General features: G+C 39.7%; 1 protein-coding gene across 5 annotated transcripts in view; it reads left to right on the top strand.

Moving 5' to 3' along the window:
* CD99L2 (CD99 molecule like 2) overlaps positions 1 to 15,157 on the top strand; it is a 105,430-nt gene that overhangs the window by 50,561 nt on the left and 39,712 nt on the right. For all 5 annotated transcript variants that reach the window (XM_082445803.1, XM_082445805.1, XM_082445802.1 and 2 more), the window contains 3 exons: positions 1,377 to 1,436; positions 10,887 to 10,955; positions 12,018 to 12,092. In XM_082445803.1, coding sequence (XP_082301929.1) covers positions 1,377 to 1,436; positions 10,887 to 10,955; positions 12,018 to 12,092 — 204 coding nt within the window. The remainder of the gene's footprint in view (positions 1 to 1,376; positions 1,437 to 10,886; positions 10,956 to 12,017; positions 12,093 to 15,157) is intronic.

Here is a 15,157-nt window from a genome sequence, read left to right as displayed (position 1 = left end):
AAAGTTACTATCTCTTCCCCCCACCTTCTCATACTGTAATCTTGGAAGGAAGTCAACACTTATGGAGAGGAGAAATATCTATATAAATTAATTTGAATTCTTCTATTCCCTCCTTTTTATGTTTTTGTTCAATTATTTATATCAACCTGGACTCATGGAAATTTATTTTATACTTAGGGTCATAATCCAATGCCACTTTATTTTGCTGCTTAAAATTGTTCCAGCTTTAGCCATTGAGAACTCTTTCAGTCGGCCCTGTGGTCCTTTGACATATACCAACCAATATCAATATATTTTAAAGTACATCTAGCACTGTAAGATGCTCCAAACTCCTCTAGATATTTCCTGCCCCAATTCTAGAATCAGCCATATCTCCAAGGAGCTCTGGTTCCATTTACTGGAGAATGGTATTTAGAAACCAGGATCTGGGTGCTCGGTGTGTTCATTGCTACTGGGGTGTTGTTGCTTCTAGGTCTTTTCACCTGACAGAGCGAGGGAATATATATCTGCATACTAACCCATGTATATACGCATGTTTATGAATATTTCTGTATGTAACCATCTATATATATATTAAGCTAAATGTGGTTCATACTGAGGTCTCCAACTCCGATCCACTATCACATAGATCATTCTAGCCTTCTCTTCTTATCTGTAACCTCCCTCTCCAACAGTGAGAAACCTGGCTTTTATAATCCACTGTCCATTTACTTATTTGTTCAACTTCAGTATACATGCATAGTGGTTTGCTTGAGAGTTAATGTATATACCCCCATGGGAAACTACATGCCCATCTAGAGGGAATGAAAACTGTCAAGTTCAATAGCAGTCAGGGTTGGGCAGATGGGTCCACTTCGGAGGACAAATTCTCTTGTGAAAAACTCTTCCCCAGCGCCTTTTTAGTTATGTGTAATCAGTCAGAGATACTAGTCTAGGTGTAGTTGCTGGGATCAGGGGGGAAGGTGCCCTGGGTTGCCAAAATGCAGAGCAGCCTTTGTGTGAGAGACGGGATGGGGTGGAAGAACTTGTCGATTATCAGTGGAGTTTTTGGGCTCTGATACTCCCTGTTGCAAAAGTCATACTATAAAGTTTTTTTTAGTAAGATTGTACTTCATGTTTCATACAGTTGAGCCTTCAGCCTTCAAGTAGACTGAAGACTGTTTTGTTGTTGTTATTGTTTTGGTAGCAATAGGTTACTTGTCAAAGGATATCAATTCAATATATCTTTGGGTGGTTTCAACTGATTTCCTTTTGTGGCATTATCTTCATGACACTGTCTGAAGGGAAGTGACCATTACAAGAGTATTTCAGTATTATTTTGTGTCTTGCAAAGGCAGTTACATTTAAAAATCTTTTTTTTTTTTTTTAATTTTTAGGATCTGGGGACGTTGGTTTCAGTCTGGAGGATGCATTGGAAGAAACTTCCTCAGTAAAGCGTGAGTAGTAAATCAAACTATTAAAAGCAAATAATAATGCTTAATAGGCTTTACCCATTCAGAATACACATTCAGGGAAAACAATAGGTGGCCTGTATTTCACTTGATCAGATATAACATGGTTATCATAAATTGCATTATTTAAAGAAAATCTGAATATTTAAAATCCTTTGTTTCCTTTGTGGAGAATACCAAAAATGTGCAATAACTGATACAGGATTTTCTCTGGCTCAAGTCATAGCCTTTACTGGTGTGACACCTCAGCAGTGGCCTCCAAGGACTATCTTTTTCTAGCTCAGAAAAAGATACTTGGAAATGGATAAAGGATTTGTTTCTCCTTTTAGATATTTTTATAACAGGTATTCTTAGAACGGTATCTACAGGTAATCTCTCAAATGCTAAGCTTTGTCATCAGTTTCTCTTTACATTTTTTTTTGAGAAAAAAATTTAAACCATTCTTTTAAAAAAATGCATGAATGCTTAGAAAGTAACGTTGATATTTCCATTGATCCCTCCCCATCCTACAACACCCACTCCCATCCCAAGAGGGAGCTTCCTAAGTCAGTTTGAGATATGCTGGTCCCAACTAGTTTTCTCTGCTGTTGTGAACATCTGTACTCATAGATTATTCAGTGATTTTGTTTTGCATAACATGTGTAGGGCTTTTTTTCATTTCAGTTATATGTATTTCACAACTTTAAAAAAAACTGAATATGTATTGAAGACCTGAGTGAATATAGCTATCTATGTTAGTTTCCTTTCTTACAGGCAGCTGTAACAAAGTACTACAGACTGGGTGGCTTAAAACCACAGAAATTTATTCACTCACAGTTCTTGAGGCCAGAAGTCCAAAATCAAGGTGTCGGTAGGACAATACGCCTACTTGAAAGCTCTAGGGGAAGAATGCTTCCTTGCCTAGCCTAGCTTCTGGCGGCTCCAGGTGATCCTCGGCTCGCAGTTGCATGGCTCCTGTCTCTGCCCCCATCTTCACTTGGCCTTCTCCTTGTGTGTGTGTCTTCTCCTCTTCAGTCTTTTATAAGGACACTTTTTGTTGGTTTTAGAGCCCATCTGGATAATCTTGAATGATCTCATCTCAAGATCTTTACTTAATTACATCTGCAAAGACCCTTTTCCAAATAAGGCCACATTCATAAGTTCTGGAGCTTAGGACTTGGCTATATATTTTGGGGGCCACTATTCAACACACTATATTATCTATATATCTATATTTTTATACCTATATCTCATTCACAAACGTATGCTTCATGGAGCTGGCATTCCAGTGGTGTGGCTTTGGCCATGGCCAGCGATGCCACTTCTTACTGGCAGGCACGTGGTTTGTTTCTGTTTTGCACAATTACAAATGGGACTTCAGTGAACATTCTGGTCTATTTCCTTTGTGTCCAAGTATAATGAAACTATCAGGCCAAAGGGTATATGTATTTTATATTTTAATAGATTTTGACAAATTGTTTCCACAATGCATGTGCCATCGTCTACTCCCACTGATACTGTTACAAGAGTACCTTTTTCCCCCAAACCCGTACCATCGCCAGATTTTACCAATCAAAAACATTTTACCAGTATCATGGACAAAAAAATCATATATTTTTTTGCCATTTGCATTTTCCTCTTGGTGAATTGTCTGTTCATATCCTTTCCCCATTTTTCTGCCAGGTTGCTTGTATTTTTTTTTTTTAATGAGTTTGAGAGGTCTCTTTGTACGTTCAGGACTGAGAAAGGCACGGGCTCTGCAGTTAGACTGCCTGTGTCTGAACCCTGCCTCTGCCACTTATTAACTGTTACCTTGGGTGAGTTATCTGACTTCTTTGCACCTCAGTTTCCTCATCTGTTGCATGAGGTTAATAATAATAAATTAATAATAATTGTAAGGGTTAGATAAGATGGCCCCTGTGACGTGTTCAGCAGAGGACTCAGTACAAGGTGAGTGCTCAGTGTCAGCCATTATTATTGTTCTTTAACTGATTTCATTGGAAGGACTTACTGTGGCTGGGTCTCTGGTGTAAGAGTCAGGCATACATGAGGAATGCTCACCTGCTTAAACTGATCAACAAATTCAACATAATTCCCGTCAAACTTCCAGATAGAATTTTTGCAGACCAGCTGATCCTAAAATACATATGGAAATTCATGGAGCCCAGAATAGTCAAAACAATCTTGAAAGAGAAGAAAAAGTTGGAGGACTCGCACTTCTAAATTTCAGAACTTACTACAAACCTGCAGTAATCAAGACAGTGTGGTACTTATCATAAAGATAGACATAGAACTCAATGGAATAGAATTGAGAGTCTAGAAATGAACCATTACATCTATGGCCAGTTGACTTTTGACCAAGATGCCAAGACTATTCAATGGGGAAAGAATGGTGTCTTCAATAAATGGTGCTGAGACATTATACAAAAATTAACTCAAAATGGATCATATACCTAAAAATGAACTTCTGAGAGCTTTATAGTTTTGTGTGTGGTGTGAGGTGAGAGCCTTGAGCATTCTCAGGTCTTTCCTGAGCATGTCCACAGTCCTATACATGCAGGTGGCCTTTTAGCTTCCCAGGAAAATAAATATACTTAATTTATTAGCAGTGATGGTTTTAATGGAATTGTTTAACATTTCCAAAACCAAACATGACCAAACAACAAAACAAACACAGTAAGTATAAACAGACCCCTGACTAGTAAATTTGTTAATTTCCTGATGGAGGACTTTTTAATATTTATGTCCCTTTGTCAGTTGTGCACCGGCTTTTCTGATCTTCATCAGCACCCATCAGCCAGTGTGTCTGGGACCTGTAGGACCACCAGCACATGGTGTCTTCGGTTGAATGACATCCTTCAAGACCACATCACTCTGCCATCCTTTTTTTCTATCTTGGCTTGCATTTCATGCAACTGAGGTTTCAAAGAGATAGGCCCGTCCATCTCTCCTTGGCTCAGTTGTTTTTCTGGTTGGAGAACATTCTACTTTGTACATTGTACATTTCTTGTTGAAAAAGTCCCTGACACCTTGCTCAGGATATTTGTACATGACATTCATTCATGCATTCAACAGTGTTTGTTGAGTGCTTGTTTGTTGCCAGGCACTTCTCCAGTTGCTGGGCATACCATGTGGACTAGGTCATTGCCCTCATGGAGCTGTTCTCTCCAGAAGGACTCAGACAGTACATAAAATCATTTCAGATATCATAGAGTACTCTGGAGCAGATACGGTAGGGTGATGGGGCAGGGAGGGCCCCAAAAGGGGTTGGCTACTTTAGATCAAGCAGTAGAGACCTCTCTGAGGAAAGGTGACATGCAAGAGCAGGTAAAGAGCCTTCAAGGCCAAGGGATCAAGTGTAAGAGCCCTGAGGCAGAAAAGAACTGGGTTGACTCAGGCCTGGAAGGTGGCCTGTGTGGCCAGAGTGTGGAGAATGTTGGAGAAAAGGAGAAGTTGGCAGGGGCTGGATCATATAGGGTGTTATTGGGCATAGTGACCACTTTATTCTAAGTACAAGGGGAAGCTCCTGCAATATTTTTTTAAAAGCTTTTATTTAGAGATAATTCCCATACCATACAACTCACCTATTTAAAATGTACAGTTCAGTGGCTTTTAGTATATTCACACGGTTGTGTAACCATCACTATAGCCAATTTTAGAACATTTCTATCACCTTAAAAGAAACATTGTACCCTTCACTTATTACCCTCTGAGCCCCTGATTCTTCACCTCCCCCTCCCCCAGCCCCTGGCAACCACTGATCTCCTTTCTGTCTCTCTGGATTTCCCTGTGCTGGGACATGTCAGTGGAGTCATATAATATGTGGACTTACTTTTGGCTGCCTTCACTTAGCATAACGCTTTCAAGGTTCACCATGTTGCTTTCAGAATTTTGCCCCTCCCTCTCCCCTGCCTTCACTCCCCGCTTCCCTCCATCTCTCCCGTCATCTCTCCCTTTTTCTCTCTGTGAGCAATCATCTCACAGGGGGAACCCACTTCTGCTTTTGCCGAATCAAGCTTCTTATGAGTACCCCGATTTTCTCCGAATGCCGTGGCACTGTCGTTAAGCCACACCCAGGGGTGCGGCACACCTTGCAAAGAGGCGCTCCGGGCAGGGGTGCAGTGTTGCTGGCAGCATTTGCTGAGCATCAGAGAATCCTTTCTAAGTTTGTCGTTTTGAGCAAGGCTTCACAGAAACAGATGTCTTTATTTTAGCAGCTCTTTGCTTTGATGACGGTGACCTACTATTCTAATTCCTTGATAAGTAGCTAGACTTTGCTCATCTCAATTATGGATGATAATAAATCCCATTCAAAGGCTCACAACAAGAAAATCTGTAGTTAATGGTATATTAAAAGTGCACAAATCCAAGGTCATGCTCTGTATCACTGGAGGCTCAGGCTCTGGCAGAGCATCGGGTTCCCTAGACATGTAAGGAGCACTCTCTTGAACTGGCACCTGCAGATCTTCCGAGAAACCAGGCTCCTCAGAAGCTGTGAGTAGTAGGGCAGAGCTCCACAAAGCTATCGTGATCAGGACAGTGTGGCACAGCATAAGGACAGAACAGAAATCAGAGTCCCCCAAGTAAACCCTTCACATCTACGTTCAGTTGATTTTGTTTTTTTAAGCTGGAAAAAGAAATATTTTTACACAAGCACTGCATGAAGCATACGGATTTTAAGCTAATATCATATAAGTGGCAATTGCTTGTCTGAAAGTTGCACAAATAATGGTTTCAGTAATGTCATTTCTCTTTCCTAAGTATACATATCACCATAATATAAGGTATACATAAGGAGCCTCATTTAGACAGGTAAGCTGTACTTCTTCGTATTATAGGTGCAAAGTCAAATGGAAATTATAGATATAAAACTATCTCTAAACTGATGATCTAGATTTTAAAAAATACATAATGACAACAGATTATCACTTGTGGTTCCCTTACCGTAAAAATCCATCCACTGGTGTGGCCTCCACATTGAAGTAGGCATTCGTGTACCCAAAGCCTTCGCAAAGAGTGAAGGAAGTATGATCATTTTAAGAGAAAGACTTTCCATATTCTCAACTTCCCTATATACTTTTACTAAAACTGAATTGTGGTAGAATGCACATGCAGTTGTGATGATGTTCTCCTTTCCCACCCTTCCCTCTTTGTAAATAATCTATTGAAGTAAAATTCACGTAACATAAAATTAACCATTTTAAAGCGAACAATTCAGTAGCATTTTAAGACATTTCACCGTGGTGCAACCACCACCTCTATCCAGTCCTAAAACATTTCCATTACTCCAGAGTAAGAACCCTTACCCATTAAGCAGTTTCTCCTCATTTCTACCTCCCCCTAGCCCCAGACAATCATCAGTCTACTTTCTGTATCAGTTGACTGGTCTCTCCAAGATATTTCATATAAATAGTATCATATAATGTGGGACCTTTTGTCTTTGGCTTCTCTCACATAGCATAGTGTTTTGGAGGTTCATCCCCCTTATAGCATGTATCAGTGTTTCATTCCTTTTTATGTCTGAGTAATATTCCATTGTATGGATAGACCACAGTTTTATCTATTCATCAGTTGATGGACATTTGACTGTTTCCATCTTTTGGCTATTATAAAGAATGCTGCTATGAACATGCATGTACATGTTTTTGTTTGCATGTACATGTTCTTGTTTGAATACCTGCTTTTAATTCTTTAGGGTATATACCCTGGGAGTGGAATCACAAGGTCATATGGTCATTCTGTGTTTACCTTGTGGAGGAACTGCCAAACTTTTTTCCACAGTCGCTGTACCATTTTACATTCCTACCAGCAGTGTATGAGGATTCCAATTTTTCCACATCCTCACCAGCTTATTTTCCTTTTCCCCCCCAGACTTTTGTACCCTTTGACTGACACCTCCTCCATTTCCCTCTCCCCCAAGCCCCTGGTGACCACCATTCTACTCTCTATGAATTTGACTATTTTAGATTCCTCGTAAAAGTAGAGTCATGTAGTATTTGTTCTTTTGTGTCTGGCTTACTTCATTTAGCATGATGTCCTCCAAGTCCATCCATGTTGTCCCAAAGGGCAGGATTTTCTTATTTTTTAAGGATGAATAATATTCCATTGCATGTATATGCCACGTTTTCATTATCCAGTCATCCATCAATGGACACTTGAGTTGTTTCCATATTGTGGCTATTGAGATTAATGCTACAGTGAACTTGGACATGTTGATACCTCTTTGAGATCCTGATTTAATTTCTTTTGGATATATACCCAAAAGTAGGATTGCTGGATCAAATGATAGTTTTTTTAAAAAATAAATTTACTTATTTTTTATTTATTTATTTTTGGCTGCATTGGGTCTTCATTGCTGCGCGGGCTTTCTCTAGTTGCAGAGAGCAGGGGCTACTCTTCGTTGTGGTGCACAGGCTTCTCTTGCAGAGCACGAGCTCTAGGCACGTGTGCTTCAGTAGTTGTGGCGCACAGGCTTAGTTGCTCCACGGCATGTGGGATCTTCCCAGACTAGGGCTCGAACCCGTGTCCCCTGCATTGGCAGGCAGATTCTTAACCACTGCACCACCAGGGAAGTCCCCAAATGATAGTTCTGTTTTTCATTTTTTTGAGGAACCTCCATACTGTTTTCCATCGTGGGTGTACCATTTTACATTCCCACCGACAGTGTAGGAGGGGCTCCTTTTTCTCCACAACCTCATCAACACATTATCTTTTGTTTTTTTGATAGTAGTCATCCCAACAGGTATGAGATGATGTCTCATTGTGGGTTTGATTTGCATATCCCTGATGATTAGTGATGTTGAGCATCTTTTCATGTACCTGATGGCCATTTGTATGTTTTCTTTGGAGAAATGTCTAAGTCCTTTGCCCATTTTTTAAAATTGAAGTATAGTAGTTGATGTACAATATTATGTAAGTTACAGGTGTACAGTTTAGTGCTTCACAATTTTTAAAGGTTATACTCCATTTATAGTTATTATAGAATATTGGCTGTATTCCCTGTGTTGTACAATATATCCTTGTAGCACATTTTATATATAATAGTTTGCACCTCTTAGTCCCCTACCCTTATCTTGCCCCTCTCCCCTTCCTTCTCCCCACTGGTAACTACTGGTTTATTTTCTATATCTGTGAGTCTGTTTCTTTTTTAAGTATTCACTAGTTTGTTTTATTTTTTAGATTCCACATATAAGTGCTATGATACAGTATTTGTCTTTCAGTTAGCATAATACCCTCCAAGTCTTTCCATGTTGTTGCAGATGGCAAAACTTCATTCTTTTTTTATGGCTGAGTAGTATTCCATTGTGTGTGTGTGTGTGTGTGTGTGTGTGTGTGTATACACATCACTTCTTTTTCCATTCATCTGTTGATGGACACTTAGTTTGCTTCCATATCTTGGCAATTGTAAATAATACTGCTGTGAACATTGTGGTGCATGTATCTTTTTGAATTAGTGTTTTGGGTTTTTTTTTTGGATATATACCCAGGAGTGCAATTGTTGGGCCATATGGAAGTTCCATTTTTAGTTTTTTAAGAAACCTCCATACTGTTTTCCACAGTGGCTGGACCAATTTACATCCCTACCAACAGTGTAGGAGGATTCCCTTTTCTCCACATTGTTGCCACCATTTTTTTTGTGTGGTCTTTTTGATGATAGCCATTCTGACAGGTGTGAGGTAATATCTCATTGTGGTTTTGATTGGCATTTCCCTGATGATAAGTGATGTTGAGCCTCTTTTCATGTGTCTGTTGGCCATCTGCATTTCCTCTTTGGAAAAATGTCTATTCAGTTCTTCCCATTTTTTAATCGGGTTGTTTGTTTTCTTGATGTTGAGTTGTATGAGCTGTTTGTATGTGTTGGATGTTAATGCCTTATCGATCAGTCATTTGCAAATATTTTCTCCCATTCAGTAGGTTGTCTTTTCGTTTTGTCAGTGGTTTCCTTTGCTGTGACAGAAGTTTTAATATGTTGTGTTTTTATTTTCATTCATGTCAGTTTATTTTATGATTTCCCTTGTGATTTCTTCTTTGAACCATTGGATATTAGGAGTGTGTTGTGTAATTGCCATATAGCTGGAAATTTTTCAAATGCCCTTCTGTTAATGATTTCTATTTTCATTCCATGGTGGTTGGAGAACACAATTTGTATGATTTCAGACTTTTAAAATATATTGAGATATGTTTTGTAGCCTAGCATGTGGTCTTTCTTGGAGAATGTTCCATGTGTAATTGAGTAGAATGTGTTTCCTATTTTGAGGGCATGCGTTGTATAGATGTCTGGTAGATCTAGTTGGTTTATAGTGTCGTTCAAATCTCGTATTTCCGTTTTGTTCTATTTATGATTGAAAGGATTGTATTGAGATCTCCAACTATTGTTGAATTGTCTATCCTTCCCTTCAGTTTTGTTACGTTTTGCTTCATATATTTTGGGGGTTCTGTTGTTAGGTGCACATGTTTAAAATTTTATATCTTACTGCTGGGTTTATCCTTTTATTATTATAAAATGTCACTCTTTGACTCCTATGACAATTTTTGTCTTAAAGACTATTTTATCTGATAATAGTGTAGCTACCCCAGCTCTCTTATGGTTGCTATTTGCATAGTATACCTTTATCCATCCTTTTACTTTCAACCAATTTCTATTCTTGCTGTTTTTTTCTGAGTAGTTGATTAATTATTGAATGGTTGCTGTGCATAAAGCCAAACCTGTGTCATCTCTGCCTCTACCATTACTTAAATTTCATTTCCCTCTTCTACCTCTAATTGTAGGAACAGTTACAGCATAATCTTTTTTGGGGGGCTTCATTATTTTTATTTTTATTTTTTTTAACAACATAGTCTTGATGTTTAAGGAAAGAAACTATTGGAAAACTCATGGCATGCTACGTAATTGATGTGCAAGAAGTCCACAATTTTAAAGGAATATGGTTGAGCTGAAAGACCTAGTATTAACAGCAGTAACCACACTTACATAAAATATTTTGTTGGTGTTGTAACCACTTTCAGTTTATGAGACACTCCCATACTCTACTGGGAACATAACATCACTTCATCCCTGGGCAGTATTATCTGTGATTACGGTGCCAGGTTGAGAGTGGTGACAACCAAGGCTTGGAGCTCTCAGGGGTTGTGCTCAAGCTCTGGAACCCCCTGAAGCATGTGGTCATCTCCTGTCGATCTGGGCTCAAGTCCCAGCTCCACTAATCACCAGATCAAATGTGGGATCATGTCCACCTCACCACCCATCCTGTGAAGAAAAGCAAGCAGAACTCGTCTCATGTAAACCTTCTTACATCTCTTTGTCATCCTCAAGGTGATTCTTCAGAGGTATTAGAGGGGCCTTAAGGACCAGGACAGGAGTGCTGTACTCATGCTGTGACTTCCCTGAGCCGTGCAGTGGCTGCTGTGTGTTGTTACTAATGGTGCTCCCCTTGCTGTCCCCCTTCCCCCTTTTAGAGAGATGGGACCATGTCACCACCACAACCAGGAGACCGGGAGCGACCAGAGCTCCAGCAAAGCCTGCAGGTAACACGGCTGTTTGGAGGAGAGCACTAAGGAGGGACCCCATGGAGCTCCCTCTGGGGTAGTATCCATTTGAACTACCCATAGTTTTAAGTCCTGTGTGTGCAATGCCAACCAAGACCTTCATCTGAACACTGGGTTTAACTTAATAGAGTATGACTAGTCACTATGACTTCTGTGTGTTTTATGAAAAGTCCTGCTTGGGAGAATTTCAAGAGAAAAATGCATTTGGACTTCCTCCCCTTTTCAACCATTTTACACTCTAAAATCAGGGAAGATATAATTGTTTAGGTTTTATGAAGCCCATCAAACATTTTCTTTAGGCAGATGGAGCATTTTGAAATGGCATTTGCTTTACAGTGTCATCTTTCACTGAAGGATTTTGGAACTTGTTGCTTCTTTGTGACTCTTTCCTGGAGCTGTTTTAACTTTTCTCCAGATGGGCCATTTTACTATTCAGATATCTTCACTGATATAAAGAGAAACGTAGCCTCGGGGTGGGGAGCGCAGACATTGCTCCCATCTGGCAACTTGTTACTAGTACTTAAGGAGCATGCTACCATGTTCCTTGAAGTGGATAGCTGCCTTTCTTCTGAAGAGACAGTCATGACCCAAAAGAGTGAGTGCTGCTTTACAGTTTGCCCTCACGTCTTCACATCTGCGCCCTCAAAGAGGTGCATTGTGACCACGTAGCCTCCCTCTTGATTGTCCAGTTTCTGACTCTATGCAGCTGGTTTTGAATCTTGGGTTAATACCTATAATCAGTGAGTTTACTGTTAAAATGGTCTGACTGCTGGCCTAAGCAAAGCATGTGTGGGAATATAAAGTAGTGGAAAATTGGTAATATATTGCAAAGGCAGAAAGCAGTAACTTGCTCCATCCTGTTGGTATTTTCATTATCATTGTCTGTAGAAGGAGTCAGATCCCAATTTAAGTTTCTTTGTCTTAACTCATTGATTTCGCTGATCAGCAGAGCCCATGAATGTTGACTTGTTTTTTTGGAATCTTGTACCCAGTTGTTAATCAGTTGGCTGTTTTTTTTTTATGTTTTGGGGCTCACTGAAGGTAGTAAATTTGACTTGGCTGATGCTTTGGATGATCAAGATCATGGCCACAGGAAGCCGAGTGCAGGAGGAGGAGGTAAGTCATAGCTGGTTGAAGGCACAGGCCAGTGCTGTAGCTCCCTGGTCAGGGTGTAGCTCATTAACCACAACAGCCCACAGAGCCACTCCTGGCCTGGCAGAGCTGGGGGCACTTCAAGGCCCAGGAGAACCCTACAACAGTGGTTCTCAAACGTTTTGGTCTCAGGACTCCTCAAATTATGGAGGATCTCTATTGAGGTGTTGGTCACGTCTATCAATATTTATCATCTTTGAACTTAAAACTGAAAAAAAATTTTTTAATATTTTTATTAATTTTAAATGAACAATAATACAGCCATATCTGTTAACATAAATAGCATATTTTTATGGTAAATGACTATGCTTTGCAAGACAAAAACAGAATTTATTGGGAAGATTTTTTTTGTATATTTTTGAAAATTTCTGTGATCTCTGTCCTAGTGGAAGAGCTGGACTCTCACATCTGCTTCTAGATTCAATTGTTGTGATATATTGTTATGGTTGAAGTATATGAAGGAAATCTGGCTTCCTATAAATATGCAGCTGGAAAAAGGAGGAATATTTCAATCTACTTTTCATGTAATTGTGGGCAATCTTCTTTGATACGAGACAAAAATTCAGCCATTGGTTGTTTCTTACAGGTTAAGGGCAGTGTGGAGTATGAAACCGTATTAACGAATCTTCCATCCTTGACCTCAGTGAACCCGCCTCTCTTATCCTTTGAGTGGATCTTTTACTGGTCGTGGTTTGGGAGCATCGTGCACTGGTCCCTGGGAAAATGTCTGTGCCCTGCCTTATGCAGACCTTCCCTCTGTTGACGCATTTCATTCTACATCAGAACATCACATTTGTTACTATCACCACCCATCTCATTGGAAAAAGTCTTTAAATATCGGGAAGCTGTCAAGCTCACAGTAGTAGTTTTTCAAAATTCTTAATGTTGCTTGAAATCTTAAATTTTACCATTGGCAAAAAATACTGTTAGTTGTTTCCCTTGAAGTGATAGGCTCACTTCATTCATTTTCAAGAAAATGTCTGTCAGATCTTCAAGTCAGTATAACCGTAGTCGTACTACTGAATCTTCAAGGAAGAATCTTGTATGAGAGAAGTGGCTAGCACTGCTTAGAACCGATACAGTCGCGCAAATGCTTTTCCTGTGTCAACCTCTGTATTTTGAGGTGGCACAGAAATGCTTTAAACATACTTGCTGTTTTATCAGAATATTAAAAGGGCACACTTTCATAAAAGTAATAGTTTTTCTGCTCATATTCGTTTTCCAGTGCTGCCTAACATATTACCACAAACTTGCTGGTTTAAAACAATTTTCAATTATTGGGTTGGCCAAAAAGTTCGTTGGGGGTTTTTGGTTTTTTTTTTTTTTTGCCAATCCTATATTTTCTTTTTTTTTTTTAGCATCTTTATTGGAGTATAATTGCTTTACAATGTTGTGTTAGTTTCTGCTTTATAACAAAGTGAATCAGGTATACGTATACATATATCCCCATATCCCCTCCCTCTTGCGTCTCCCTCCCACCCTCCCTATCCCACCTCTCTAGGTGGTCACAAAGCACTGAGCTGATCTCCCTGATCTCCCTGTGCTATGTGGCTGCTTCCCACTAGCTATCTGTTTTACATTTGGTAGTATTTATAAGTCCATGCCACTCTCTCACTTCGTCCCAGCTTACCCTTCCCCCTTCCCGTGTCCTCAAGTCCATTCTCTAGCTCTGCATCTTTATTCCTGTCCTGCCCCTAGGTTCTTCAGAACCTTTTTTTTAGATTCCATATATATGTGTTAGCATACGGTATTTGTTTTTCTCTTTCTGACTTACTTCACTCTGTATGACAGACTCTAGGTCTATGCACCTCACTACAAATAACTCAGTTTCGTTTCTTTTTATGGCTGAGTAATATTCCATTGTATATATGTGCCACATCTTCTTTATCCATTCATCTGTCGATGGACACTTAGGTTGCTTCCGTGTCCTGGCCATTGTAAATAGAGCTGCAATGAACATTTTGGTACATGACTCTTTTTGAATTATGGTTTTCTCAGGGTATATGCCCAGTAGTGGGATTGCTGGGTCATATGGTAGTTCTATTTTCTGTTTTTTAAGGAACCTCCATACTGTTCTCCATAGTGGCTGTATCAGTTTACATTCCCACCAACAGTGGAAGAGTCCAACCCTATATTTTCTAAGTTTCTCTGTGCTGCTGAAGTCCAGATGTTTAACTGTCAAACCTTTTTTGACAAAATGACCTTGATTCTCAACTTTCCCTTTGCCTACTTTTATTTTTTATTTTTTGTACTTTATTTATTTTTATTTATTTATTTTTGGCTGTGTTGGGTCTTTGTTGCTGCGCGCGGGCTTTCTCTAGTTGTGGTGAGCGGGGGCTACTCTTCATGGCGGTGTGCGGGCTTCTCACTGTGGTGGCTTCTCTTGTTGCGGAGCACAGGCTCTAGGCACGCGGGCATCAGTAGTTTTGGCACATGGGCTCAGTAGTTGTGGCGCACGGGCTTAGTTGCTCTGCGGCATGTGGGATCTTCCCGGACTAGGGCTCGAACCCATGTCCCCTGCATTGGCAGGCGGATTCTTAACCACTGCGCCACCAGGGAAGTCCCCTTTGCCTACTTTTAAGAAATTTATTTTTAGATAATTACAGATTTACATGTAGTTGTAGGAAATACTACAGAAAGAGCCGTTATTCCCTTCACCTAGTTTTCCCCAGTGGTAACATGTTGCAAATTGTACTATAATATCACAAACATTTTTTTTGTTTGTTTTTTAAAAAAACTCATATGTATTTTTAAAACTTTGGTTTTTATTGAGGCAACATTGGCTTATAACATTATATAAGTTTCATGTGCACAACCTTATATTTCTACTTCTGTATACACTACAGGGTGCTCACCACCAAAAATTTAGTTTCCTCCATCACCATATAGTTGATCCCCTTTACCCATTTCACACCCCCCCCCCGCTCTGGTAATGACTCTTCTTTTCTCTGTATCTGTGTGTTTGTTTTTGTTTGTCACAACCATTTTATTCAGATCTCCCAGTTTTTACTTGTACTCACTTCTGTGTG

Source organism: Balaenoptera physalus, assembly GCF_965194825.1.
Source record: "Balaenoptera physalus genome assembly, chromosome: X".
NCBI classification, from domain to species: domain Eukaryota; kingdom Metazoa; phylum Chordata; class Mammalia; order Artiodactyla; family Balaenopteridae; genus Balaenoptera; species Balaenoptera physalus.
Note: the sequence above shows the minus strand (reverse complement) of the source record. Positions and strands in the feature narration are given on the sequence as shown.